Below are 26540 nucleotides of genomic sequence, written 5' to 3'. Positions count from 1 at the left end.
ACTGGTGTCTGCAGGGGTAGGATGTATCCTCCCAGATAATACCCACCTACTGCCTCTAATCAGACAGCTGGTAAAATCTTTGTTCCAGCCATACTTTTTGCATCTCTCAAATTAAGCTTATGAAGTGACCTATCCTTCTGGTACTGTGTGGGTCAGTTAATGAATGCTTCCACATCAGCCCTGATGAAGGGTTTGTGTACCCGAAAGCTTGTCTGTTACTTGCAGCTATAGCCATTGCCCAAAGAAAAATCTCTTGCTTTCCTGTAGATAGTCGAAAGTGACAAAGAGGATAAAAAAGCAATAACGGTATCATAGCGGGAAACCTAAATAATTAAATTACAGAAATAAAGGTTTACCACATTGAATAGTGCAGAGAAACAAACATAGGGGAACCTCTGCCGTGTACTAGGGAGGAGGTTAGTTAACTTGATCATGATGTTCTTCTGTGACCGGAAAGTACTTCTAAGGTGCTGGCCTTGTGTATGTCATGCCATCACCCTTACGTTCAGGTGAGCCTGGGTCATACAAGGATTTCCTCCCCATGCTGTGGTTTCCCTGAGGGTCACGTGGTGACCAAGGTCAGCTTCTGATAGTGCCTCATCACCCATGAATGAATAAAAGAGCATCCAGGAATAGAAGACATACAAAAAGTCTGATTTGTATCTTCAGCATTTTTTAACTCCTCACGTGGTAATTTTCCACTGCAAAAATATTTTTAATAGCATTCACACAGAAACCACAAAGAGTTAGATCATAACCTCACAATCTGATTAGATGGCAGTGTGTCAGCAATACGAGAAGGTGAGTCATAAATGTCACCAACTAAGGACCTGGAATTTTGGACAGGGAGAAAAGGAAAGATCCAAAAGAGCTGTTTAGCACTGGGTCTAGGATCTTAATACTGAAGGTGTCATCGTTGTCAATGTAGTGCATTTTAACAATTAAAACAGAATCTACCATTGAACTATCCTTGAGCAGAAGCAAGACAGTGCATGATTAATGGCTTGTCTGGGTTCTTTAGCATTTCTAAGCCACAGGCACATAGGTGGCCACAGCATCTGACTCTAGTTGCTTATGTAAAATTTAGAGGAGTTTTTTTTCACTTAGTACTTCAGAGTGGCTGGTTGCTGTCCTAAGCTCATTTGAATCATACAATAGAACTGGGCTGCAAATTTTGACATTTGCTGTTGAGTACACAGTTAAAAAATGCACAAAACTATCCACATGGTAAATTCACGGTGACTGTGTACACCATCTGTATGGATAGATGAGGCAGACACAATCTAAAGATTCCCAGTGAACAAACTGCAGATTCATATACTTTGCACATAAGGCTTATTGTCTATGATAAGCTGATACGGCCTGATTTTCTCTTGTTATTTCAGTCAGCTGTGCTCCTATTCACAGGCGATTCTGGCTGTGAAACGAGAAGCCTAGGGACTTTCTGAACTTTGAATCTCAGGGTCTAGAAGCCAAGAGCCAAACAACTTGAAATAGTTTTCTGCTGCCTGATTCTTGGGGGCAGCCCTGGTATCCTGGCTGCCAGGGGATGAAGACTTTCAGACCATTAAGATTTTCAACAATGAAACTGAAAAGAATGCTGAATTTTGTAGTCATCCACTCCCACATTTCTACTGACACTTGGTTCATGAGGAGTGCCAACAATTACATGAAATAGTTTCTCATTGCACTGGTGTTTGAGAAATACATTTGATTTCAGGACAAGGAAGGAAATACATAGGGACACTTCCAGCTCATAAGAAGTTTTTCACAAATGTAACCAAGTCTTTAAGTATTTTTTAGAACTCTAGTTGACCCTGCTGGAGTAGGGGGTTTGGACTAGATGACCTCCAGAAGTCCCTTCCAACCTTAAACATTCTGTGATTCTGTGATTTCATGAACCAACTATCCTGAACTATTATGGCATCATTAAGAAGGCAGAAAAAAAAAAAAAAAAAGTGGCAGGCTTGTGAGGCCATCCACAAACTAAATTAAAGTAAATAGTTTGTTCAACACCAAAATAGATCTCCAATCATACAGATGTTTCAGGAAAGTATGAGCAAGTTCATTACTGTCACATTAACAGGGATGTTCACCCTTGTTATAGCTTAAACAGCTGTCTTTTCTGCTGAAGGAGTACTTGATGGAATACGTCTGCCTAGTCTGATGGCAGCTAAGCCAGAAAGGGGAGCAAAATATGGGAAAGTGGCTCTGAGGAGGGTGTGAGAGAATGACTGTGGGAAGGTACCACTCGCCTGGGCAAAGCATTACAGACTGTAACACTGGGGAATGATCCAGCCTTGGCAAGGAGATTGATAACATGATCTAATAAGACTTTTCCATCTGTAATGTTTCTGATCTGCAGCTGGAGAAATAATAAATACACATTTGACGTACAGCTGTTTTGTTCCAGACTCGTTTCTGTTCGGATTGTGACATCTTCCTGGCTCATGTTTTCAGAGTCCTTTCTGAGGACTGGAGATGGAGGGTGGTACACATTCAGGTATTGTCCCAACAGCGTTAGGGCATATTTGGGACACACAGGAAGATTCACTGTCTTGGAAATGCTCCTGGGGCTTCTGCAGACTTGTACAGGAGATGCGTGCCTTGCAGTGGTCACATGCACTTTTGCCAAGGTCTTGGCACTACAGAATAAGCCTTTCCAAAGACAACGTCATCCATACCCAACTTCCTATGAAAATGCAAAAGAAAAAAAATACAGAAATATACATCTTACTTTAAAAAGCTCTTTGCCAGGATTCCTCTTTAAAAATTGTACTTACTGTATTTCCCATCTCTGATCAGCTGGAATCCAGAAATGAGTTATCCTTCTGCCCTCCCTGGAAAGAACAGTCTTTCCCAATTAAATCATAGCTGCTTTGTTCTAGAGATGGAACAAGGGGGCTCAGCAGTCTCACTCACCCCTCCATCTATATCTTCCACCACCCTATGGGCACTTTGTAATCAAGGTCTTCATAAAAGACAGAAACAAGTCCTGCTAAGTCCTCCAGCCAAATGGGTCGAGGTGTCTGTAGACAGATGTATCTGTACTTGCCATTGAGAACTGCAGGGTCTGGATTTGCTATAGATCATGGTAACAGACTGACAGTGACAGGCAGGCACCTGAGCTCTGGGGGACTGCAGGGACACTGACGACCTTAAGGAGTTTCTTAGACCTCATTTGCAGTACAGTCAACAGCCTGAAGAGCCTGGGGTAAACTTCTGCAAGTCATACCTCAAGTCACTCCTGTCTATGCCCCTGAAAATGTCCCCCTCTCTTGCCAGTAGTTTTTGCACTGATGTATTTTTCTCAATTAATAAACATGCTGTTTTAATTCTGTTTAGCATCACATTCACATCACATGGCTTCAGTGTGGCCCTGACTCAGGCCACATGTTCCATTGTGGGAAATACAGCTGTTGAAAAAAAGATAAATATTTTGCTGAGAAAAAAAAATAAAAGACAATTGGACTAGCAATTAGAGTGACAAATGCCTGTTATTCGACCCAGACATGTTTAAAACAACCCTAAAAAGTATCAGCAGGAGTTATAATGAAATGAATGATTATAAAGCAGGCATGCAGTAAGCAGCGCTCCTCATAGCTTATACATCTGATACACCATGACCAGCAGCATCTTTCATTTCATAGTGGTATATCCCAGGGATCAGTACTGGGCCCAATATTGTTTAACATCTACATTAATGACTTGGACAATGGGACAGAGTGTACTCGCAGCAAGTTTGCAGAGACTACAAAACAAGGAAGAGTGACTGATATACCAAAAGGCTGTTCTGCCTTTCAGAAGACAGGCTGAAGAAATAGGCTGACAGGGATCTCAAGAAGTTCAACAAAGGCAAAAGCGAAGTCGTGCCCCTGGGAAGTCATAATCCCAGCCACCAGTATAGGCTGTGGACTAACTGGATGGAAGGCAGCTTTGCAGAGGAGGACATTGGGTCCTGTCGGACAACACATCGACCATGGGTCAGCAATGTGCCCTCATGGAAAAGCTGGCCAACAGCCTCCTGGGCTGCATTAGGAAAAGCACTGTCAGCATGTCAAGGCAGCTGATCCTTCCCCTCTACTCAGCACTGGTTAGGCCACACCTGGAGTCCTGTGTCCAGTTTTGGGCTCCCCAGTACAAGAGAGAAATGGAGCTACTGCAGTGAGTACAGCAAATGGCCCCTAAGATGACGAAGGGGCTGGAGCATCTGACATATGAGGAGGGGCTGAGAGAGCTGGGACTGTCCAGCCTGGAGAAGAGAAGGCTCAGAGGGATCTCAGCAAAGTTCATAAATACCTGAAGGGAAGGTTTAACAAAGACAGAGCCAGGCTCTTCTCAGAGGTTAGCAATGACAGGACAAGAAGCAATGGGCAAAAAATGAAATACAATAAAAGCCATTTAAACATAAGAAAAAACTTTTTTATTGTGAAGGTGGTCAATCACTGGCAGAGGCTGTCCAGAGAGATTGCGGAGTCTCCATCCTTCAATATACTCAACACCTGACTGGACACAGGCCCAAGCAACTTGCTCGAGCTGCACTTGCTTAGGCAGGGCAGTCGAACTAGATGATCTCCAGAGATGCCTCCCAGCTTCAACCATTCTATGATACTGTGATGTCCAGGGGAAGCGTAAAGGTTTTCTTTTTTTCTACAAATAACCTAAACACTGTGGTTTGTAGGTAAAAGTGATCACCTCTCACACAGGTGAATCTCACACATTTGTTACCAGAGATGAGTTGGAAATTATTGGAAATTAAAGAGAAAATGGCAGGGCAGTTGATAAAAGGATGTCTGAAACTAATAATTTTTTCTTTTTTGTTTTTTTTTTCCCCCATACATTGGAGTATCCCAGACCTATGCAAATATTACAGCACCTAATTCAGACCCGCTCAGATGAATTTAAACATGAGGTACAGTACATAAAAAGAGGGAATTCCAACTATCCTAGTCCATAGCTACATCTATACTATAAATAGTATATGGGTATGAGACAAAGCACTGGACACAGTACTCTGCTGATAAAGCACTCCATAGCATGGTTTTGGCCTACACCAGCTTGCACTTTTTGAGCCAATCCCATGCATTAATTTGTGAATAACAGATTCCAGGAAATGTTCCAACAGACAGCATAGACAAAGCTGCACAGATTTTGCTTTCTCTCTTCCTCCAACCCTGCCCCAGCAGGCTTTGCACTCTCAGTTAACTCCTGTACACACTTTACCACAGTGCATACAATGCAAAACTTCTGTGTCATGTTAAAACAGTATCCTCAAAAGCACCATGTTATTTCACACACTCTAAAGCAGGGAGGGGAAACAAAAGGCGTTCTTTCCCAACCCCTGCCAAGAAAATTAACCCACAGGGGCACCACCTGGTTAAAGAAGCTGAGGACAAAGTGCTGTGTAGTGTGGATGCAGACTGCATGTGCCACTGGATCTAAATACACGAGTAAAGTCTCTAGTTCTGTTTTTATTTAGCAGTATAGATATGGAAATTAAAATCAAAAGTCAAGAAATCTGAGCAGGCAAGAGATGTATTGGATCAGAAAGTGAAGCAAGAATGCAAAACCCAACGCATGAGGATGGGTGAACTTTATGATCCAAAGTGTAAGTAAGTGCTGATGCCATTCCTGAGTTGCACGTTCCATCATAGAGGTTACTTCTTTTTAACAAAGAAGAAATCTGTAAAAGAAAGCTTGAGTTCTGTGGTATTTAAAAGATGCCAGTTAAAGCAGCAAGAAAAGAAGCATTTTAATCGAGTATGACATTAGGAATAAATTACTATGTCTGTAAAGGTGACTGAAAAGTCTCCTGAATAAAAAGTACTGCTACCTTTCAATCAATAATGTGCTGGGCTCTTAATGATATAGTGTCATCCTGATCTTTTACTAATTAGTTGTACCACAAGGAATTATTCTCCTCCCCATGTAGAATCTGTAGCTAATATTTCCTCTTCTGTGCTAGCAGTTAAACACAAAACTCATATATCACTGAATTTTTAATTAGTGCCGGTTAAAAAAAAGGTAATATACTGATGCAAAAATGTTTGTGTGTGTCAAAATAGATTATTGCTATACTGAAAAAGCAACCCTAGGCAAATGTTGGCAAGCTTTTATACTTTCATACTTGCATTTTCTTGAAATGCTATAAAACCATACATTTGGAGAAAGGTGGCACAAAGGAGAAGGTGAGCTTTCGAAATCTTCACGCTTGTGGTTTATGCAGAAGAGAAGCGGAGGCAAACTTTCCTTTAATAATTGAACATGAAGCCCTGTGCCATCATGAGTTTTAAAAAAACTTTCTACTTCACCCACAGTCCAATTGCAAAAAGGCGGCCTTACACATCTCATGCTATCACCAGGAATTTCTGCAGCTCAGTACTCAAAGGAATCAGGTCTTCTTTTATTTGAGCTGTGCCTAGACTTTGGTATCCCTACTGAGATCCTCCATCTGGGATTGGCATTTAGCAATTCTGAGCTTCAGACAGTAACAGAACAAATCACAATACACATTTATCTCTCAGGACTGCTGCCTCCACCAATTATCTTACTAAATACTTTGTGGACAAAAAGTGGAATTCATTAATTCAGTGTTGCTATTCTAGATCTTTTGACAGATGAATGACATGAAAAGAGATACCAGGTTTACATTGAAGATGTTCACTTGCGTAGCAGGTTTTCATTTGTCAAAATGGAAGTGGTAAAAAAAATCCTTCCTGACATTATTTAAGATTTCACACCATTGTCTTTATAAAGGAATCAAACTATCTGTTTGATTTTTCTTGGTAGCTTTTAATAGTTATTTCTGCAAAAGAAAGATCTTGCATGTAAGAAACTTGATTTGCAGACTTAAAACTCATTGAACATTATTCATCCAACAGAGACCTGCTACAATGTAGGGGCAGTCCATGTCTGAGCTTGCCACCTTAGCACCCCTTTTTATGCAATGGATGTTCAGACAGTCTAGGTTACAATCCCTCTACCCTGAAGCATGAACCTTACTTTCGCTCATATGAACCTAAACTGCTAAATTTTATTGGCTGTGCTGGGGCTGCCGTTGACACTGGAGGGAAATGCTGGTGATTACCTCGGATGTAGAAATATACCTTGTAGGCAATCCACATTAGGTGAGAGGAGCCTAATCTCCATTCGTAGCTGGCGTAGGTGATGGATTTTATTTTTAAAATATATTACCATTCCTTTCTCAAGAAGCAGAGATGCACCTTGGCCTTCCTGAAGCAGCAACTCTGCTCAGCTCCCCCACTTGTCTAAGGACAGCGATGAGGCCTATGGTTGGGGGGAAGGAAGTACAAAAAAGGTCTTATCCAGTCTCTATCTTTTTTAAGGCAGAAAGGCTATTTCAGGTTCCATATGGGTAAAACACTGAAAACAGGGAATTAAGGAGAGGAATAGAGACAGAAGGCGGCCAGCTGGCCCGGAATAGGTCACAAGACTAGTATTTTACACACCATTTGTATTAGCCAATAAAAAAGATTAAGGCCTGTTTCATTGTCTGTGGGGGAAAGTGGCACTTTATAGCTCTCCGTGGGGCTCAATACTCCATCCTGCTTAAATCAAGATGGCCTTGCCTATGCTTCCTATTGGAAGCAGTCCTTTCTCTTGACTGTCCCCTGAACTATGTCCAGGCACTGCCTGGTTGTTATAGGCAAAACCCAGTCCAAGGAGCACACTAACCACTAAATAACACGGGTCACCAAATGTCAGTGCTCCAGTTTGTTTCGCCTCCCTGTTTAGTTTGCTAGCATAGGCACAACCGTAAGTATTAGCCTGGCACTCTCCCCTTCCCATACAGTAGTATTGCGTACATTGAGCTTTCTGACACTACCATAGTATCACCTCCCTTCTCCAATTTATACATGTGAACATATTTCTCACTTTGAGTAGTGTGTGGAGGTACCTAATATTTGTCTGGCATCCATTAGCAAAGAACTTGAGGAAATGTAGGTTTGTCTGATGACAATATGTCCAGCTAAAGGATATAATTTTGAAAGTGGTTATTCCATCTACACAATAATGACTTCAGCTTTGTGCCATGTGCATCCTTTTGATGGTTTTCATTAGGTCAGGTCCAATTCTATGCTGGGCACTCACACTCCTTTGCCTTTGTACACCTGCTACCAAGACCAGCACTGACCAATCAGCCTTACATCAGCTGGCACCACAAGGACAGCTTCCTCTACCCTTTGATTCAAAAAATAAAACGCAAATCAAAAAGCAGTTGTGGAGCACTCCACAGAACATCTCTTTCCCTTCCAATCCAAACTATTCTATGATTCTATGATAATCTGCTGCCAAGCACACCAGGACAGGCAGTCTGCACATAGTCCATACAGCACCCAGATGGATCAGAGGCAGAAGATCAGGAGGCATGTCACCTCTACCAATTGTCCTATTAGTATAGCTGCTCTCATGAAACCACAAAAACTACCACCATCAGAGTAACAAGAAGTCAATTTTTTTATGGCTTTTTGATGTCAAATGTTAGCTAGTGATGAGGAAACCAGAGAAGTGTGATCTGGAAAATGGTGAAATGAACTGGAACTCAGAAGAGAGGATTTCCTTTTTTCTGTGATTAATTGTCTGTAAACCTGAGACAATGACGTTGATTTTTTTTTGTAAGATGCTTGGGGATCTGTTGACTAAAAACAGTAACTAATTTTCTTGTATCTTCCAAGCATGAGAACAGCTATTTCAATTTCTATTTAATACTCCTCTTACTAAAAATTAATCTTAAAACACATGTACTAAAATGGAAAGAATGCCTTTGATTTTTTATTATTTATTTCTGGGTTTATTAGACCATTAGACAAATGGATTTTTGAGTGTTTTAAACAATCTTATTGCTAGTAATAAACACTGTTTGGCAATTAGTAGCAATGTTAAAGGAATAACTTTTTGTCAGTTTGACCAATACTTGTTGTTAACCACTCTGAGAGAGTCTGCAAGAAGAATGTAACTGTAACTATATAGTTTTGTTATAAGAAGTCTTTTATTTTGTCCCTTCTTATAGTTAATGTACAACCTGAAAACATTCTGTCTAGTGTTTTCCTAGAAACCTGCTGCATTGTTTTGGTGTATAGCTAATTTCAAAAGACTCCACTTTACACAAATGGCATTTAATTGAAATACAAAGTCCATGAGATAATGCAAATGATATTTCTTTATAAAATGTTGGTTTAATCTTTCTAAAAGTAATATTTTCGAAAATTGTTCCTGGTAAAAAAAAAAAAAAGTAAAGCCAACACTGAATGTGCATAGCTGAAGCAGGCACTTAAAATGCACTAATGGATAGACCTACTCAATTTTTCATGTAAGAGAATATCACAGATGACATTTTTCCTATTCACTTTTTAAAAAAAAGGAAACATAATTGATTTTTTTTAATTTTGGAACATTTTTTGATATCTTTCTTGGGGGCTGAATTAAAGTAATGAACAGTTTTGTTCTGTTTAGCTTTTTACAAATATTATATGTGCCTTTAGTATTAGAGTTCCTACAGTCATGTCAAGAAGTTGCTGTGTGAGCGGTCCATGGTGAGAACACCAATGTGCAACCACAGGTAATTCTAAAGATCTTTGAAGAAACAACAAAAGGCTAACAAAGCAAGATAAAACCCAAAGCCTGACGTCTATAGAGATAGATAGAAAAATTTACTCTCCTCAGACAGTACCAAGATAACAGAACATTATTTAAGCTTAAAAATATTAACCCTGAAAGGAAAAGCTAGTATAAGCAGTATAAGGCTGATACCCATGTGATGCAGATATCAGGCTGTACAATACAGTGCTCTTGTTCAAACTGGAGAGGAAGAAATAGGGCTGGGTGAAACTTTTTGCTGAATCATGTAAAGAAAGAACCAGGCATTATTAAGAATAATTTTCTTCTCCTTTTTTAGTCCTTGTTTCAGCACTGTTGTGGTCATGGGTGAGGGTACACTGATGGGAATGTGTAAAAGAGTATGGAAAGATTTGTACATGGATGTCAGTCATCTATTAAATTTTGGACATCTTAGGAAATTTCAGATCAGTTTGTCAAAGGGGATTGAACAAAGAAGACAGAAATCTGTATGAAACAGCATATGATTTGTGGTGCTGCTTTTAAGGGTAGTTTATGTCTTTGATCCATTTACTTTTCACCTTTAAGGGAAAGAAGGAACAAAGTTTTGTTTTGGAGAAGTTGATTGTAGCTATTTTGTCTTGTTCTTTATCACAGGCAAATTTGGGAAGCGGGCTTTATATGTATTAAACTAAGCAGACTTAACATGACTTCAAAGCTCAGAGGACCAGTCTAGGAATGTTTTGACTGCATAGATCCATGCCAAAGAAGTGTTCACACATCCTTGCTGGTCACTTCATATGGGAGATGAGAGAAAGAGGAAGAGAGGACAGAAGTGACCATTTTATATTCAAAAAAAGTGTATTCAGTGATCTAGAATAAGGCTTATTTTCTGCCATTGCTAGGTCAGGTATTTGGTCACGTCTCAAGTCTCCTCCAACAGTAATTAAGGTCACAAGATGCTTCTTAAGCTTTTAGTCTTCTCCTCTGACATATTTGTTGTATAAACATTGGTCTGCACCTCAGCTTTAACTTTATCTGAAAAACTTTCTTTGTTGAAACCTTCACTCATTAGTCTCAAACCCAGCAATGTTTTTTTTACTCCTTAGGGCTTCCTTTCCACTTACCAGTTTTGTGGTTGAATTATTTCAGTGACATTGAAAAAGAGTTTATTGCTGTGACAATTTCAAGGTCCTTCTCCATCAACACAGGGGTTGCTACTGTGATGATACCCATTTTGTGGACTGTCACAATTTGAAGCTGCTCTGTTCTAGTGGCCTATGGATGAACCCTGTATTATCATAGCTTTGGGGTATGGACTTGTAATCTCCTGGAACATTATGACTGGCTCTCTGTCATGGGTATCAATGCAATATACCTCAATGCCCTCTATTCCTCCTCTCCATGTTATTGCTTATATGACATAGGTTAAATGAATGGAGATGAGAGCACTGTTGTTATGAGTCTGACAAATACAGACAATGAAGGCCTTGATAATGAAGAATGAAGATGAAGAATTAAGTATATGGTGATATTTAAATGTGAAGTATTGTTAATTCCAGGGCAGTTTTGTCATGCACCTGTAATGTCTCTGCCTTGTAGCTTCCACTTTTTTTCTTCTTATCCAATATATGAAAAACATTCACCATGGTCTCCTCTGTTCAATCCTTGTCAAATTATGAACATTTATGAATATTCACCCTCCTACATCACAAAGAAAAGCATGTAGATACAAGTCCTAGTTTCCAGGAAATCACAAGGTAACAATTAAATGTGTAATTCTAAAATTTCATTATTTTTAAAGCAAACATGAATATTTAGTGATCTTATAGATCACTTATGTGCACCTACTGCTGGCAAAACTGACAGATTTGGGAGCACTGCCAGTTACAAATTCTTTGATGTCAGTTTTTCATACAAGATACCAAAGGAAGCAAAGTGCTTTGAGAATTCCATCACCAACTCAACTGAGTATTCCTGCTTATAAATCCTCAAGAGATGATGAGGAAGCACCAAAGAAAAGAGTCCTCTATTATTAGTAAGCATTCTGACTTGATAGTATGCTAATCCCTTGTTTAATCACATTACATTAGTTTAAATTACTATAAGGTGAGGGGAAATAGATAATGGGGCTGGAGGAGTCATAGTGACAAAAGTTCTCCAAATCTGGTTTTTGGTAAAAGACTGTCCATGCTGAGACAGAAATGACTAACTCTATGGAAAGCAGTTAAAGAACATGTTGATTTTCTTTCTACATTGCTTTGTGGAAAGATTCTTGTTCACATAAATAGAAAAAGCCACTTCATCAAAAGAGATGTCAGTGTACAGTGCAGCTGGGCAGACACCTTTTGTGGTCAAGGATGGACTAAGACGGACAGAGTGCATCAGAGAAACAAGTGTTCATGGAGGAGAACCCTTTATATATTGTTGTATTTCACCTGGGTTATATTAATGAAGGATGAAGTACAGGATGGTGTTTTAGTGACTACCAGAGGCTTTAAAATGTTATCAAAGCAGAAAATATACCCAAATTAGTGTGTTATAAATTTATTCCCACTTGAAAAGTTAAAAATGTCCTGCCACAGGATAGATTTGAATCTATTTTCTTGCCTTCTTCTGATTCCTCCCCGGTTCCTGTACATACTTTATCTGTTAAAGTATGTACATTCCATTCCATTCCATTCCATTTCCTTCTCCATCTCCTACTCTTTTTTTGGGAGAGGAGAGCACAGACACATTCCTCCCATAACATAATTACTGTCCTTTAAAATCTTACTTGACCGTCAGCTCATGGTGGCACAGCAGTGACAAAAACAGATTAAAGTTAGTGATTTAATGACAGTCAAAGGCCATGGGGAAAGGTGGCAGCTTCAGTTCACCCTCTAGGCAGTCCTAAGAGCTCTCATTCTCACCTCAAAGCTACCTAGCTCTTACCAGGGTTAAAAGCTGTCCTTCCACCAAAGCGCTATGATAGTAGATACTGAGGTCACCTTATTGAGACAGTCTGACAGCCCAGTAAGGCTACACAACATATCAATCCCATGCTGAGGCAGCTTTACCATTCAGGGAGTAGTGCTCTTGGTATGTGATTATGGAATTAGGGAAGGTTTTTAATTGTGTCTAAGGAGAGTGATGCAGTTTAAGTGCACTAGCATGTGCTAAGACAGAGAAGCATCAGTTTGCTTCTGTGAAAGCATAATTTTTAACTAAAAACTACACTAAAAGCTTAAGAATATTTAGAATTTTCTTTACTATTCAAAAATATTTACAAATGAAAGCAAGCATAGTTCAGCCAAATTCTTTATTGAGTATTTGTTTCAAAACAGAAGTATAAAAGCACATTAGAAGATAACTCCTCTGAAACTTTGGACTGCAGAATTAAGGCACTTTGAACAAGTTTTTTCTACTCCATGAGCAATTGTTTTCCAACTTTTGTTAATAAAGGCAAACAACTTTTATGAGTACAAAACTAGAGTTATAAAATTGACGTAATTTACAGACAACTCCACATTAGTACCAGACATTAGCAAAGCATGTTTTGATATAAAAGCTTTCAGACCTAGCCTCATTTTTGTAAAACCTTTTTCCATGCTAAGTTAACTGTTTGCATGCATTTTATTTATCCCTTTTATAATCCACTTTAATAATCAAAGGACACATTTAGGGAAAAGTGGGAAAACGCTTAAGAATCTCGGTATAGGTATTGGTATAGGATTCCTTTAATGGGAATGATTTTTCTTATAAATAAAGAAGTCAATATGATCTCAAATACATTTCAAGAAGGTCATAATGTTTGCTTTTTTTCTTTTTAAGAGCTTCCATTAGCCATGATACTAGAAGGCATTTGGATATGCAATGCAGAACAAAAAAAGGATACATTTAATATAAGGCGTATTTGTTTGTTTAGAAAAGGTAACATTACTGGTGTCATTATGACATTAAAGACATGATGAATTTTGATTTACAAAAAACATACAATACTACTGAACCAAAAGTGCTACGTTAACATCTCATATTTCCTTAGATTACTCTAAAAATCACCTGAAGTGATTTTTTTCTAGAAATGATCTAATTTCATTTATATTTCTTATTTAGTGGAAATAATAATAATAAAAAAATACACTCTGTATTGTTCCCTGCTCTTTTTGAATCCAATCCTGCAAACACTAGCCAGCATGAGAAGGAATCCTGGTTCTACAGAAGCTGATGGCCTTCAGCAGTTCCAGGATTCCGTCCTGCATGGTGCTTACTATCAAGAGCAGTTAAAGCACCCCCAATGGACTGCTCCTCCTAGTGAGCACTGGGCTAGCAGTGAGTATCTGCAGCTTCACATCTTTTTATGGATTCATGGTTCAGTTTACGTTATGTTATCAAAACAATGTTGTTTTCTAATGTTCTTATTTAAAAAAAAAAAACAGTTTCTCATCCTCTCAAAGACCATGCTGTTAATTTGTAATTCTGTGGATTCTCTCTTGGAAAGCTTTTAGGGATAAGCTAGTCTTGTCCTCCTTCTTGCTGTTCCCCCTGGGAAAAAAGGAAAAAGAACCATAATTATGACCTATAATTATATATAATATAGTTACACTATTTAATGCATTTGCTTGTGAAACAGACATGTGAAGAGGAAAGATGAAGCCTGATGCTGAATCTGTCACTCTTGTGCTGGCAGCTAGGAAATTACAGTGATCTCTCAGCTTCTTAATTGATCAAAATAATATAGAATCAGTGAGTTAGTTACAAAATCCCCTGGTGGGGAATCCCACAGTGCAATCTTCACAGTGTTGGACTCCAGAGTCAGATCTCACTTTGACGGCTTTATTCTAATCTGAAATACTGTTTGACCAAAGCACATAATCTAAGTTGTTTTCAGATAGAAATACATATAAGAAAAAATCTAGAAACCCAATAATTAACAATACCAAGCTTTGTTAAAATTTCTTTTTTTTAAAGCATAAATGCAACTCTTTCCTTTCGAACTCTGTTTTCTTAAGGGTATTTTTTCCCTCCTGACTTTTAATGCAACTGAAAATATAAATATATGTTTAAATACATGTTTTCTTTTACCTTGTGTCCTCCTGGTTGGTTGTACTTTCCGTACAGGTGCTTCTAGAAAACAGAAATGTTGCAGTCAGAAGTTATTTGTAAGAGCCTTTGAATTAAAACCCATTAGAAATGTTGGAAACCCATTGCTGACTTGCGAAGTTTGTTCTTTAAGGTTTTCAGTAAATTAAGAATTTTGTCCCATTAGCATGTTGACTTGATCACCTGAAACATGAATGCCTATAATACAATTCACACATTTCTGTCATGTGCAGTCATCCATCAAATCTTACTAACAGTTCAAAAATATTTTTATATTTTAACAGTATGAATTAATCCATTCTTCACACTGATCTCCTACTGATGGTTACATGATGTAGGCAGGTGCCAGGATGTTTTGCTCATGCTCTGCATTCAGCAAACACCATCTGACACTGTCAGTGGCGTACAAGCTCAGGTTAATATACGGCCCAGGACTCAGTCTCAGTTTTTGGCAGAGGATGTCCAGGTCTGCTGTATAGGCTTTACTTCAGGAATTATTTATAAGTGATATGCTTGAAACTCAACCATCACAAGATGTTTGCTACATTTCCAGCTGTGTTTGGGGCTTGATGTGTAGCTGTGTTGTGAGTCCACAGTATGATTCCACATTTAGAGTTCAGTTAATTTTCTCAGAGACTTCTGTTTTAAAGGGTAGAGTAAGGGCTATTGAATAGGTACCACCCTCATTAGCAGATACATCTGTTTTCCAAAATACTAACGCAGTGAAACTATGGACACTTTTTCCTCTTTCTCATCAAACCCCGAGACATTTTTTAAACCAGATGTCTCCTCATTGGGAGGAACAACATTTCACAAGCATAAGAGATAATTCTTCTGTTACTGTCACAGAAATGTTACTGCAGTATTTTTCCTTCTTTACAACCCATGAACTACTTGCATCTTCGCTTAACCAGCTGCAGTCGGTTGTCTTTTCATCCTGAGGTACAGGGTGTATAAATGCACAGCCCTGAGATACAGGCTTCACCTCATTACAGCTGAGGCTAAACACTGGGTATCTATCTGCACCAACATGATTGATAGAAAATTTCAAGCTCTGCACTGCCCTGACAGAACATGGTCCAGCCAAAATATGTTTTCCATACTTATATGCTGTCCATACAATTATGCTTTCAGGTAAACCTCATGGTCAAAGATCATACCTCTCTGTCATTTTCAGGCAATAGTTGACTTCCCTGCATGCCTGGTACTACTCAACATTGAAATTATACAAACAGTATGGTATACCTTCAGTATTTAACATAGACTTCAAAATTTAAAAAGTAGAAGCATATTTAACTTCATTCTCCACAAGCCATTATATTTTTTCCTATGAATTTAAGTCCAAAGTTTGATAGAATAACTTATTCTGCATTATTAGAATTAGAATTGGAAAAGGACATACATAGAAATACAAAAGAAACCCTAAACATGCTACTTCTTAACTTTTAATGAAGATCATTAAAAAATTATTTTTAAACTTGAAGAACAAATTCCTGATATAAAGCTGGGCTGAATTGCATTTGGCTCCTTTAAGAGATTCATTTTGAAGCTCAACACCATTCAGCTTTTTCAAACCCAAGAGCTTTCCTCATTATCAACACGATAAGGGTAAAGAAATTCCAAGACCCTGTGAGATATTTACTTAACCCCAGAGGTTATATTCCCTCCACCCTACCCCCCTTCAACAAGTTGAGAACCCCTCACATCAACAGATCACATTAACACTGACAAGAAATAACTCAAGTTAAAAACAACTCACGTGGTCTTCTTCTGGATGTGCTGCTTAGAGAAAAGGCAATACTTACGGTGCAGTTTCCTTCAAATGTTTTACCTAAGCTTTGTGGTTAGACATTTCCTCTTGTCTACTATGCTTGCCAAATCTTTTAGTTACTTTTAGCCACAAGAGAAGCCTCCACATTTTTCCCTGCAATGTCAGTGAAAGAATTCTTTTCCAAAACAATTATAAAACTCTTCTTGCTAAAATACTAGCTTCAGACCTAAGTAATTTTTGTGAATAGATACTATAAAACCCCACCTGGAATGATCACTTCAGACAAAGCAGGTCTTAGTGATACTGGATTTTTAGACAAACTAACCTTCCAGATGGACTTTCTTGATTTCTCTCTCGATAATCTGTGGCTCTCCCTCAATTACTTTAGTAACCTTGGTGTACTCAGTTCCAGCTACGATAAGCATCAAAAACAAATGAGTTAAATCTGGCATAGCATTTTTCCATATGCAAGGAGCCTTCAGTGGAAACAATATCATTTTGGGGGTGTAGATGTATGCAGACCACCATGTTATTCATGCTGTAAGGTCCTGCTGATTTCCTTGGCCCTGCCACAGGTGTTTCCTTCTCTAGGGCTGAAAGTCATTAATTGTAACCTTGGCTTGAAGTTTTGTTTCAGCAAAGACTGCCAATTGTAATAAGCAGTGCTGGATATTGTATGAGTAGAATTACAGCCCATATGAAATCATTCGTTTACTGTAGACAGTGGTAATACATTTGTTTGTGACTGGACTCAGATTTAAATGCTTAGGAAATTTTCAGTAAAACAGAATTAATTTGATGTAGACAAGAGGGCCGTAAAGCATTATCGCCATTATCACCAACAGCCATAAAGCAGCATGTGTATCTGCTTTCATTGGCTAAACGTAGGGTAAGGTATTATCATGGCAGCCAAGGGTAGCTGACTGGATAAATCATGGAAAAGGTAGAGAAGAATCAAATTAAAACAAGAGACGAATCTGCCTATTTGGTCCATTCTGTAAAGCAGGATGCTTATGCAAACTAACGTATAATAGCAAGGAAAAATGGCAAGAATTCAAGAGACAATATTGTCTTTTCCAAATTTACTACAGAGAAGCTATTTATCTCTCTTCTGTACACCTATAGGATCACTGTAAGATGTATCTCTGTAGATTATGTCTATTTAGTTGTATACCTCTGTAACTGAAGATGATTACAATTACAAGTAATTGTTAGATTTCGGCATCAGACCTGTCACCAGAATTTTGAACAGATTAAGTTTGATCCTGCTCTTTATTGCCTGGTTGACACCAATAGAACATAGTCCAGTATAGACTTGTTTCTTGCTATAATTTCTTTCATTTTCAACTTTCCTTTTAAGTATTCAACACTGAAATACGCATCTCCAGAGAGCAACTCTTTTCACATAGCTAGGACACTTAAGGTAGGATATGATGAAAAACCCTCTGGAAGTTCCTATTTCGCTCTAATGTTTATAGGCAAATCCTGGCTTAGATCTGTAAAACTAAGATTTAGATGTTTAAAACAGAAGAAAGAAATACAGTCAACAGCATTCATAGCCATATCTTGGCTTTTCTCTAAGACTGTATTATACTGTATATAGCTGTATTGTCAACTAGCATGGTTTTGTTTGGTGGAAAGCTGTTCAGCCGTTCAACCATCACTAAATTTTTATTTAACTGAAGTTTAAGTCACATGCACAGAATAGTGCTTTTGAAGGACTACAAGATTTAGTTCAATGAACACACAGCTGGCTGTGAGCTATTTCACTGGTATTCAGTTTGTAATGTACTAAAAAGGTAACATAAAATGAAGTGGATTCAGTTAATTTATGCCAAGAGAAACATCCATACATATTTTTGAGCTTCTGACTCAGATTTACACTAACATTTACTAAAAACACAACACTTGAATTCTCTTTTTTTATTCCCCATTGCTATTATAGATAGTTTTTCTAATCTACATTAAGCAGAGAACATTCCAAATTCATAGATAAAGATTAATTTCACAAGCACAAGTTCTTTTACCAGTTTTCTACATCTACTGGTTATATATTGCCAAAACTGTTAGAATTAAGAGAGCAAGAAGGAAAGAAAACCATTCCTTGGAATGCTATATTTGAAGAGAATTAAAGTTAATGCCTTGATATCTATCACCTGTAAGCATTTAAAGAAGGATGCTAAACATGCCTTTAATTATTAACTTGAGGGCAATGAATATTCATTTCTGAAGAACTGATAAGTAAGATGAATTTGGCCTGTTATAATACTTTCCACTTCATAAGTGTTTTTCACAGATTTAAATTTGCTGAAAAAAAAGAGTTCACAGCTAATGGAATAAATCTTCATTGCTCCCCTGAGTTTTAATTAGATAACTTTTTAAAGACTGAAAAAAACCAAATAATTTTTTTTCATTATCAATATAAAATAGTTGATTAATCAAATTTTGGTACTTATTTCCATTTCACAGACATCTGGCACTTCATATATGGCATTCTATTTTTTTCTCCCATTAAAATTACACTTCTGCTAGGTCAGTCTTTAAAATGTTGAGATCAACATATCTGAGAGGGGTTTCAGTTATCATAACCTGTTGCAAAAAGGTTAGTTATAATACACTGAATTACCTCCCTGCAGAAGTCTTTTGATTTCTTCATCTTCAAGTAAATGACCATCACCTTCAATAAATTTGGTCACCTTGGTAACCTCTGATAGGATACAGGTTATGGCAAAAAATTGATTTACAGAAAACATTTGACAATCCTATAACAGCATATTTCTGAATTAATCCTGTCATAGCATTTTGCTGAATTACAGAATTAATCTGTAACAGTATTAAATTCTATGTAAACACTGAAAACACCATATTTTATGACAAATATTGCATACTGTATTAGACGCAGGCAGACTCAACTCTGGAGCTGACTGAAATGTGAAGATCACAGACTCAAACCAGAATGTTAGATTTGGGCATTTCTCAGGTTCTGAGGTTTAATCTCTGGGTATGATTTTGCAGTATGAGCACCTTTGCTGAAAACATGGAGTATCTATTCAGTAATTACTTAAGTAATATATTTTTTTTTAAAGGAAGGAAAGAAACAAGGATACTAACCTTCTTCAAGCAATTTTTTTAACTTTTCTTCATTGTCTGAACCACCTGCAGTAATTCTGGTATATTTTATTTCAGGACCTGGAAAAAAGATGTGTAAGACAGTGACTTTAGTCAGATATAACAGGATTGCCTTTTAAGTTATTTTTTCCTATTTAACACTTAGGATGGTTTCATGGTTAACATGCTTTAATCTGCTTTTATGATCATTTTACCTTTCACTGTGTCCCAAATTAAACTGAAAGAGGGTTCCAAAGAGTATTGAGCTATTCAGGAAAGTACTTAGACAAATTTAACATACTTATAGTAAATATCTGCTCACATTCTTAAAGCGAGACACAGTGTTAAACACTTTTTTGTATTAGGTCATAGATCAATCATATTTTCTAAGTGCAAAAAGAGTCTGGATCCACTGTTGTAAATAGACACTGTTGCTTTTATTAATGCAGTGAATCATTTGAGAGCTTAATGTTTGAGATTCTTTATCAGTTTCTACTACAGAGGGAAGGGAAGAAATATCAGGTCTGAAACGCTGGCATTTTACATTATATTGACCATTTTATGTGGGATATTAGTGAAATTTGAATTTGAAAAATGAGAAAATGGTATTTTATTTTCTCCCCCAGAACTTTTGTGTTGAAAAATAGCCCCAGGTTTATTCAGAAACCACCAAAGTTTTTCATTCAGTTATTTTCATTGTAGCAAACAGTTGTATGAGAATAACTTAAGTCTGGTTCTTTATTTCTCTCTTGCTTGAATGACTTCTTAAATTGAATTTTAATATTTTCTAAATAAACTGAATATTAAGACTTTCTTCTAAGTCAATATGTTCCTTTAACAGTCTTTCCCTTACAACTGCTCTGGCAGACAGAATTTTAATGACAGCATTCAAACTGATATTTAACCAAGGGGATAAAAATGTGTTAGCAGAGCATTTGTGACTGCTTAAATATGCCTCACTCCACTTTTCAATTTCTGTGAAGTTTCTAGGATTCTTAAAGAAATATCTCTGTAGTAGGTCAAATATATTGAAATTGGCCAACGATTTTGAAAGTTACTGTGGGAGAAGATCTAGGGACACAGATGCACGTTAATTTTATCTTATATTAGTTGAATAGAAATGTCTAAGTTGTGGGTGTCAGATCAACCGAGGCCTCTCCTTACAGAGAAAGATAGAAGTTCTTTTTCTGAAATGATTGTCAAGGGAGCCTGGGATGACAGGCATATCCACAGACTGAAGGTCTAACTTTGGTCAAATGAAACCTACCTGGAGATATACAACCCAAAAGTACACCAAAAAAAAAAGTCTCCTTTCTAAAGCAAGCCAGACTAAAAAAATGGAATAAAAGTAGTCTCACCCTCAAATGGTACCAAGAAGCTTGCAAAAGCAGACACTTTGCAAATACATTAAAAAAAAAAAGACAAGTTTTCATTGTTTTGCACGCTGTTAAAATATTGTTGCCATTTCTGTATATGTGTGTGTAGCACGCACAGCCAAAATTTGAGCCATACATAGGCAGTGGGAAGCATTAGGGAAAGTTCATCTCTCCAGGAAATGCAGCTTAGGTATTAGGACAGAACTTAAGATGTGTTACTTTCGTATGTAACTGTGAACTTTACTAAGTATGAATAGCTCAGCATAATTTACCTTGAATAATTCTTTCTTCTGTTACTTTTTTCTCCGTCACTTCCACAGGTCGCCCATCAATGATTTTGGTGTATGTTTTAATAATTGGTTCTATAACGATTTTTAAATTGAAGACATTAATCAAGTGATGAACAGTGTTACATGTGCTGTTTCTGAGATGCTGAAACTTACTGAAGCACACAAGGAAATACCATAGCATATTTTATGAAAAATAAAAATGTCCAGAGGAGACCAGGAAGTAATTTTCCTCCAAATTTAGGATGGCCACATGCTGTTTTTCCTTTAAAAGCACCCTAGATGTGATCTTCTCAATGCCCCTAGCAAAGCAGAAGGCAAAGTTTACCTCTCTGTCTGATAAAAGTGCTTTTCTATGACAGAATCACGTACTGCATTTTTGATTGCAGGACAACAACCAGCAAATAATTCTTAACTGAGACAGATGTTATACCAGCATGCAGAACATTTCTAACACTGTCTTGACTGCAGCTAAGGGACACAGCTAGGTGAAAAACCCAATTTTTTGAAATGCATGAGAAGTGAGAATGAAATGATGCAATAAAATTATACCACTTCCAGAAGGTCTTGTTAAAAAGAGAACAGTTGTCTAACATATCACAGGAATCACCTACATAAAGTAGAAACTGACTTGGAATAGTGAATGTTTCAAATTTTAACTAATACAAATTGAGTTGCTGAAAGCATACCAACCTCCATGAATCACTTTAGTTATTGTCTCCCCTTCCCTGACTATTTTGAACTCAGGTTCCCCTTCAATTAATTTAGTGAGCTGTGTGATAGATGGGTCTGTGACATAGGAAAAAAAAAACATGTTACAAATAGTCATAAAAATATTTATGGTATTCCACGGGGCTGAGACGAAGCTAGCATTATCCCCCCTACTCTAAATAAACCAGATGACTGTAATGGAGGATTTTTTAAATCTGAAAAGCCATTTGCAGCAATGCTGTACAATCTCGCACTTCCTCCCATGCCATCTTAAATTTAGATCCTATTGCACACTTACTATTTACAATGGGTTTTTTTACTTTTGTGTATCTGATATTTTTAACATCTGTTGACAAGTCTCAGGCAAAAACCAGATCCTCAGCAGCTCAAAGGAAGTTTTCCTCCATATATATTAGTAAGAAGCCTACTCTGTGACATTGCTGGACTCATAGCTATTGCTCTGCTAGTGATAAGCATGCAAACTATTGTGTGAAAGCTTAGAAAAGAACTAGAGAAATAAATGTTTGTAATGTTATTTCCTACTAACTGTACAGATATCTAAGAGGAAACTGGGTCTTTTAATCAGAATTCCTTTATGCTGTTTTGGGTTTTTTTAATTTGTTGTTTTGGGGGGTGGGTATTTGGCTTTTTTTTTTAAGCTACCAAGACTTGGTCAGTGGTCACCCAGCTTAAAGAAAAAAAATAAATAAACTTCAGAGATCAACTGGAATGGCTGTAAGGATATTTGTGAGCATTAATGGTTACCATTCTTTGAGTTGCATGGGAGAGGTCATCTTGATTTCAATGGCCAAAACAAACCTCTTAATCTTGTGCAATCCCTATAGACCATACTGATCCAAATGCATCTCTGTCTGACAGGCTGGAGCAGCAGATACTAAATAAATTAGAAACATGCCATTGATGCAGTCAATTAAGAGGAATAACATGGTTCTTCTGTAACAAATGTTACGGCAACTTCTTCTACTTAAGAAGTTGCTGTAACACACAGTTCCCTTATTCCCTATTCAGAGTTGGAAACTTAATACAGTCCATCTCTCACTTTCCTTAAAAATCTTTCTTTATATGAATTTATGTAGAAGTTGATACTACATAGATTTTTTTTTTTTAAATTACTGATCAGGATTTAACAATAGCTTTTTAATATGTGTGCCTGGCATTAATTGTTGAAAACAATACAATTCAGGCTAACTAGTCTAGGCTAACTAACTCCTTCAATAGTAACAAATCTAAGCATATATTTTTGTTTGATTTTGCAGCAGAAGATGATTGTATAGGTTAGACTTCAGAGCTAAATAATTCATTTATTTGCTGCAGATGAGATTATATGATAGGATCATAATGATGCCAAGTTACTATAGAGCTCTATTCATCTACTCGGAGTTTTAAATAGCTGAACAACCCATTGCTTTTTTCTTTTATTTTCTAACAATTCTGGCTAAAAGCATTCATGAATATTTTAAAGAAGCGAATTTACAAGATTCATTCACTTGCTTGTTTTAAATGTAGACGCATTTTTGCATGTTGAGAATCCATTAAATACCAATATACATTGATACAAGTGATGAATATTAATGAAAACATTTCAAAGGTATATTTATGAATGTTTATAAATCCTTTTTTTTTTTAGATTTCTAAATTACTGTACCTTCCTATGTGATTGATACAGCAGATGTACACAAAACAAAAGGTAAAGCCATAATTTGCTATACTGCCTATTCTAGGATCAATCCTTTGAACATTTAATCAATTAAGAATTGGCGTTCAATCAGATTTAACTCTTTAAATCCCTTTAACTTGCCTACATATGGACAGCAGAAGCACAACTCTAGTAAAAAACATTGAGACAGGAAAGGGCAGACATCACCCTCTAAACTTGGGGGGGGTGGTGGTTTTTCTTTTTTTTACCAAAATCTCCTTTCCATCACTATCTGCTAGAACTTCCTGACATATGTTGCAAAAATTAACATGCAACTTTGCCAGATTTTTTCTACAGACAGTTGTGGGCTTATGTGGTTTTGATGGGAGTTGCCGCTCACTACTGTTACTACTAGCAAGCTCAGAAAGGCCAGAATTGGTTTTATTGGGTTTATTTCTGAATCATCAGCAGAAAGGCTGTATTGGCCAGAGAACATTCCCTGGAGTGTGTCCCAAAGCAGGAACACTGTACTGGCAATGGAAAGGAGTAACTCACTAACTTATACTCACTAACTTATAAAGTTATTTTTTTTCTCTCTGGTGAACAACACTTAGTTGTATGGTTGACTATAGAAGTGCTCAGATGTTTCATTTGTTCTTTAAAAGAGGGGTTTGTTTCAGTTAACTTTCAACTTCCAAACATCATGTAAATTACCTAAACTATATGCCCTGTCTCTGGATTTAGCATAGAAGAACAGGTACTTTCAGACAGTGATTCACCTTCATCATAGGAAGATTTCTAAAATATCTTGGATTAATTACCATATGGAATCATCTATCCATTTATGTTGCTCTGTGGATCTGATTTAATGATAGAGACTAGGCAACAAAGTTCAGTATATATGCTAGGTGGTGTCCAGTCCTAAGTGGGATGAAGCACAGACAAGCAGCTGAAAAAGCAAGCTCATGTCACTTCTGCTGGGAGGAAGTCCTCCCAGAAACTATGATTAAACAGTCTGGACATTTTTAACTACCTTTCTCCTCAGTTGAGCTCAACCAGATTCCCTTTGAGCATTTTTATTTCCAATGGGAAACTGGAGCTTCTTAGCAGTGTACCTGGTCTAGTGAAACCAGTGGGTTTTTTAGTTAAGTTATGAATCACAAGTGATTTTGACAGTCTCAGCCCCACTTTTTCTTCTTTTCAGCCCCACCACTAATCTTTAAGTCATGCTTTTGCCTCAAGAAACTGAAAAAGAAAGTTTGGCTAACCGTCCTTTCCAGGCATCTGACAGATATTGGTATTTAGAACTGATTGAAAACTATAGAAAAATGAACTGATTTATAGGTTTTTTTCTTCAAAGTATAAGAAACAAATCTACTTCATTTTTTAAAATAACTGTTTTAATTAAAAAAAGGGAAATGTTTTTATTGAAAGTATAGTGATATTTGGGGCACTTAAAAGAAATGGTTTGAAAAAATGTATTTAAAAAATATTTTAAAAATGCCCATAGAAAAAGGAGAAAATCCATTTGGGGAGAACAACTGTGGGAAATCTTTTTATAAAAAATATTTCAGCCAGTTCTAATTGCAATATTTGTATCTTTGCTTTTCCAGCAAAGTGCTGAACGTCCTGGAGTTGTTATGTACAAAATGCATCCTGTTAAAGAAATATACACAATATATATTCTGTATATGTGTATGAACATATACAGAAATATATATACTAAGGGCCTCATTTACCTTCCTTTCTGATGATGGGCTGGACGTTGCTTTCAATTATGTTAATTTCTGAAAGTATAGAAAATGGAATATAAAGCACATTCCATTCTTACAGTTTCTTTATGGTAATGATCAGTTATATTTGGTCTGGTCATAAAGATGTGGATAAAATCACAGATACTAATGGATGAAAAAGTAACTCAAAAGGATCTAGAGCATGGATCTCGGTTCTAGCTACTAAATGGTGGTGTAAGTAAGTCACCTGCAGATGGAGTCTGCTGGCATGCTATTTGCATTTGTTTGTGCCTTATGAAACCCACTGGTCATGAAACCCATGATAATGTAAGGTACATAATAATAATGGCTCATACAATTCCCTGCATAAAGATTTTCACAATTTCCTGACGTATCTTAAATTCGAATCTTGCCTTTTTCTTCTCATTAGGGAGCTGACCTGGTAAATAGACATTCAGAACTATTCTTACACTTGATAGAACATCACAGACAGCATGACTGTGGTGCCCTTGGGAGATCAAGTTGTCCCTCTACACCCAAGACAGACTCAAGTATTCATTGAACATCTCCGATAGATCGTTATTTGACTCGTCTGCATTCACTGGTAAAGAAGCCTTCACTGGTAGAGGTCCCAGCCTTCCTGTTTCCACATTCAACGAAATCAACAGTTACAACTTTCTTGATGTCTGACATTGACCTCCCTTGCTTCCATTTACAGGCATTGCTTCTTGTGCTACTCTCACTGTCTCTGGGAGATAGAATCATAGAATATCTCAAGTTGGAAGGGACTCATAAGGATCATCGAGTCCAACTCCCTCCTCCTCGTGGGACTGCCTAAAACTAAACCATATGACTAAGAGCATCATCCAGACTTTCCTTGAACTCTGACAGGCTTGGTGTCATGACCACTTCCCTGGGGAGCCTGTTCCAGTGACTGACCACCCTCTCAGCAAAGCACCTTTTCGTAATGTCCAACTTGAACTTCCCCTGACGCAGCTTCATTCCATTTCCTGGTGTCCTATTGCTGGTCACCAGAGAGAGGAGATCAGCACCTCCCCCTCCACTGCCCCCCTTGAGGAATTTGTAGACTGCGATGAGGTCATCCTTCAGCTTTCTCTTCTCCAAGCTGAACAAACCAAGTGACCTCAGCCGCTCCTTTTAAGTCTTACCCTTGAGACCTTTCACCATCTTGGTTGCCCTCCTCTGGGACATACTGTAATAGTTTGATGTCCTTCTTAC

At 37.4% G+C, this 26540-nt stretch overlaps 1 protein-coding gene across 13 annotated transcripts in view; it reads right to left on the bottom strand.

The window, feature by feature from the left end:
* Positions 1-13984: 13984 nt before the first annotated feature.
* The window catches only part of POSTN (periostin), a 36693-nt gene continuing 24137 nt past the window's right edge, over positions 13985-26540 (bottom strand). The window contains exons 17-24 of one of the 13 annotated variants that reach the window (XM_075490467.1): positions 25308-25355; positions 21894-21989; positions 21186-21275; positions 19541-19618; positions 19056-19136; positions 16755-16841; positions 14641-14682; positions 13985-14100 (exon numbers count right to left, since the gene is read on the bottom strand). In XM_075490467.1, coding sequence (XP_075346582.1) covers positions 14060-14100; positions 14641-14682; positions 16755-16841; positions 19056-19136; positions 19541-19618; positions 21186-21275; positions 21894-21989; positions 25308-25355 — 563 coding nt within the window. In that variant the 3' untranslated portion in view covers positions 13985-14059. The remainder of the gene's footprint in view (positions 14101-14640; positions 14683-16754; positions 16842-19055; positions 19137-19540; positions 19619-21185; positions 21276-21893; positions 21990-25307; positions 25356-26540) is intronic. The other 12 variants (XM_075490482.1, XM_075490489.1, XM_075490474.1 and 9 more) reach the window with 12 other exon arrangements.

Source organism: Mycteria americana, chromosome 1, assembly GCF_035582795.1.
Source record: "Mycteria americana isolate JAX WOST 10 ecotype Jacksonville Zoo and Gardens chromosome 1, USCA_MyAme_1.0, whole genome shotgun sequence".
Lineage (NCBI taxonomy): Eukaryota > Metazoa > Chordata > Aves > Ciconiiformes > Ciconiidae > Mycteria > Mycteria americana.
Note: the sequence above shows the minus strand (reverse complement) of the source record. Positions and strands in the feature narration are given on the sequence as shown.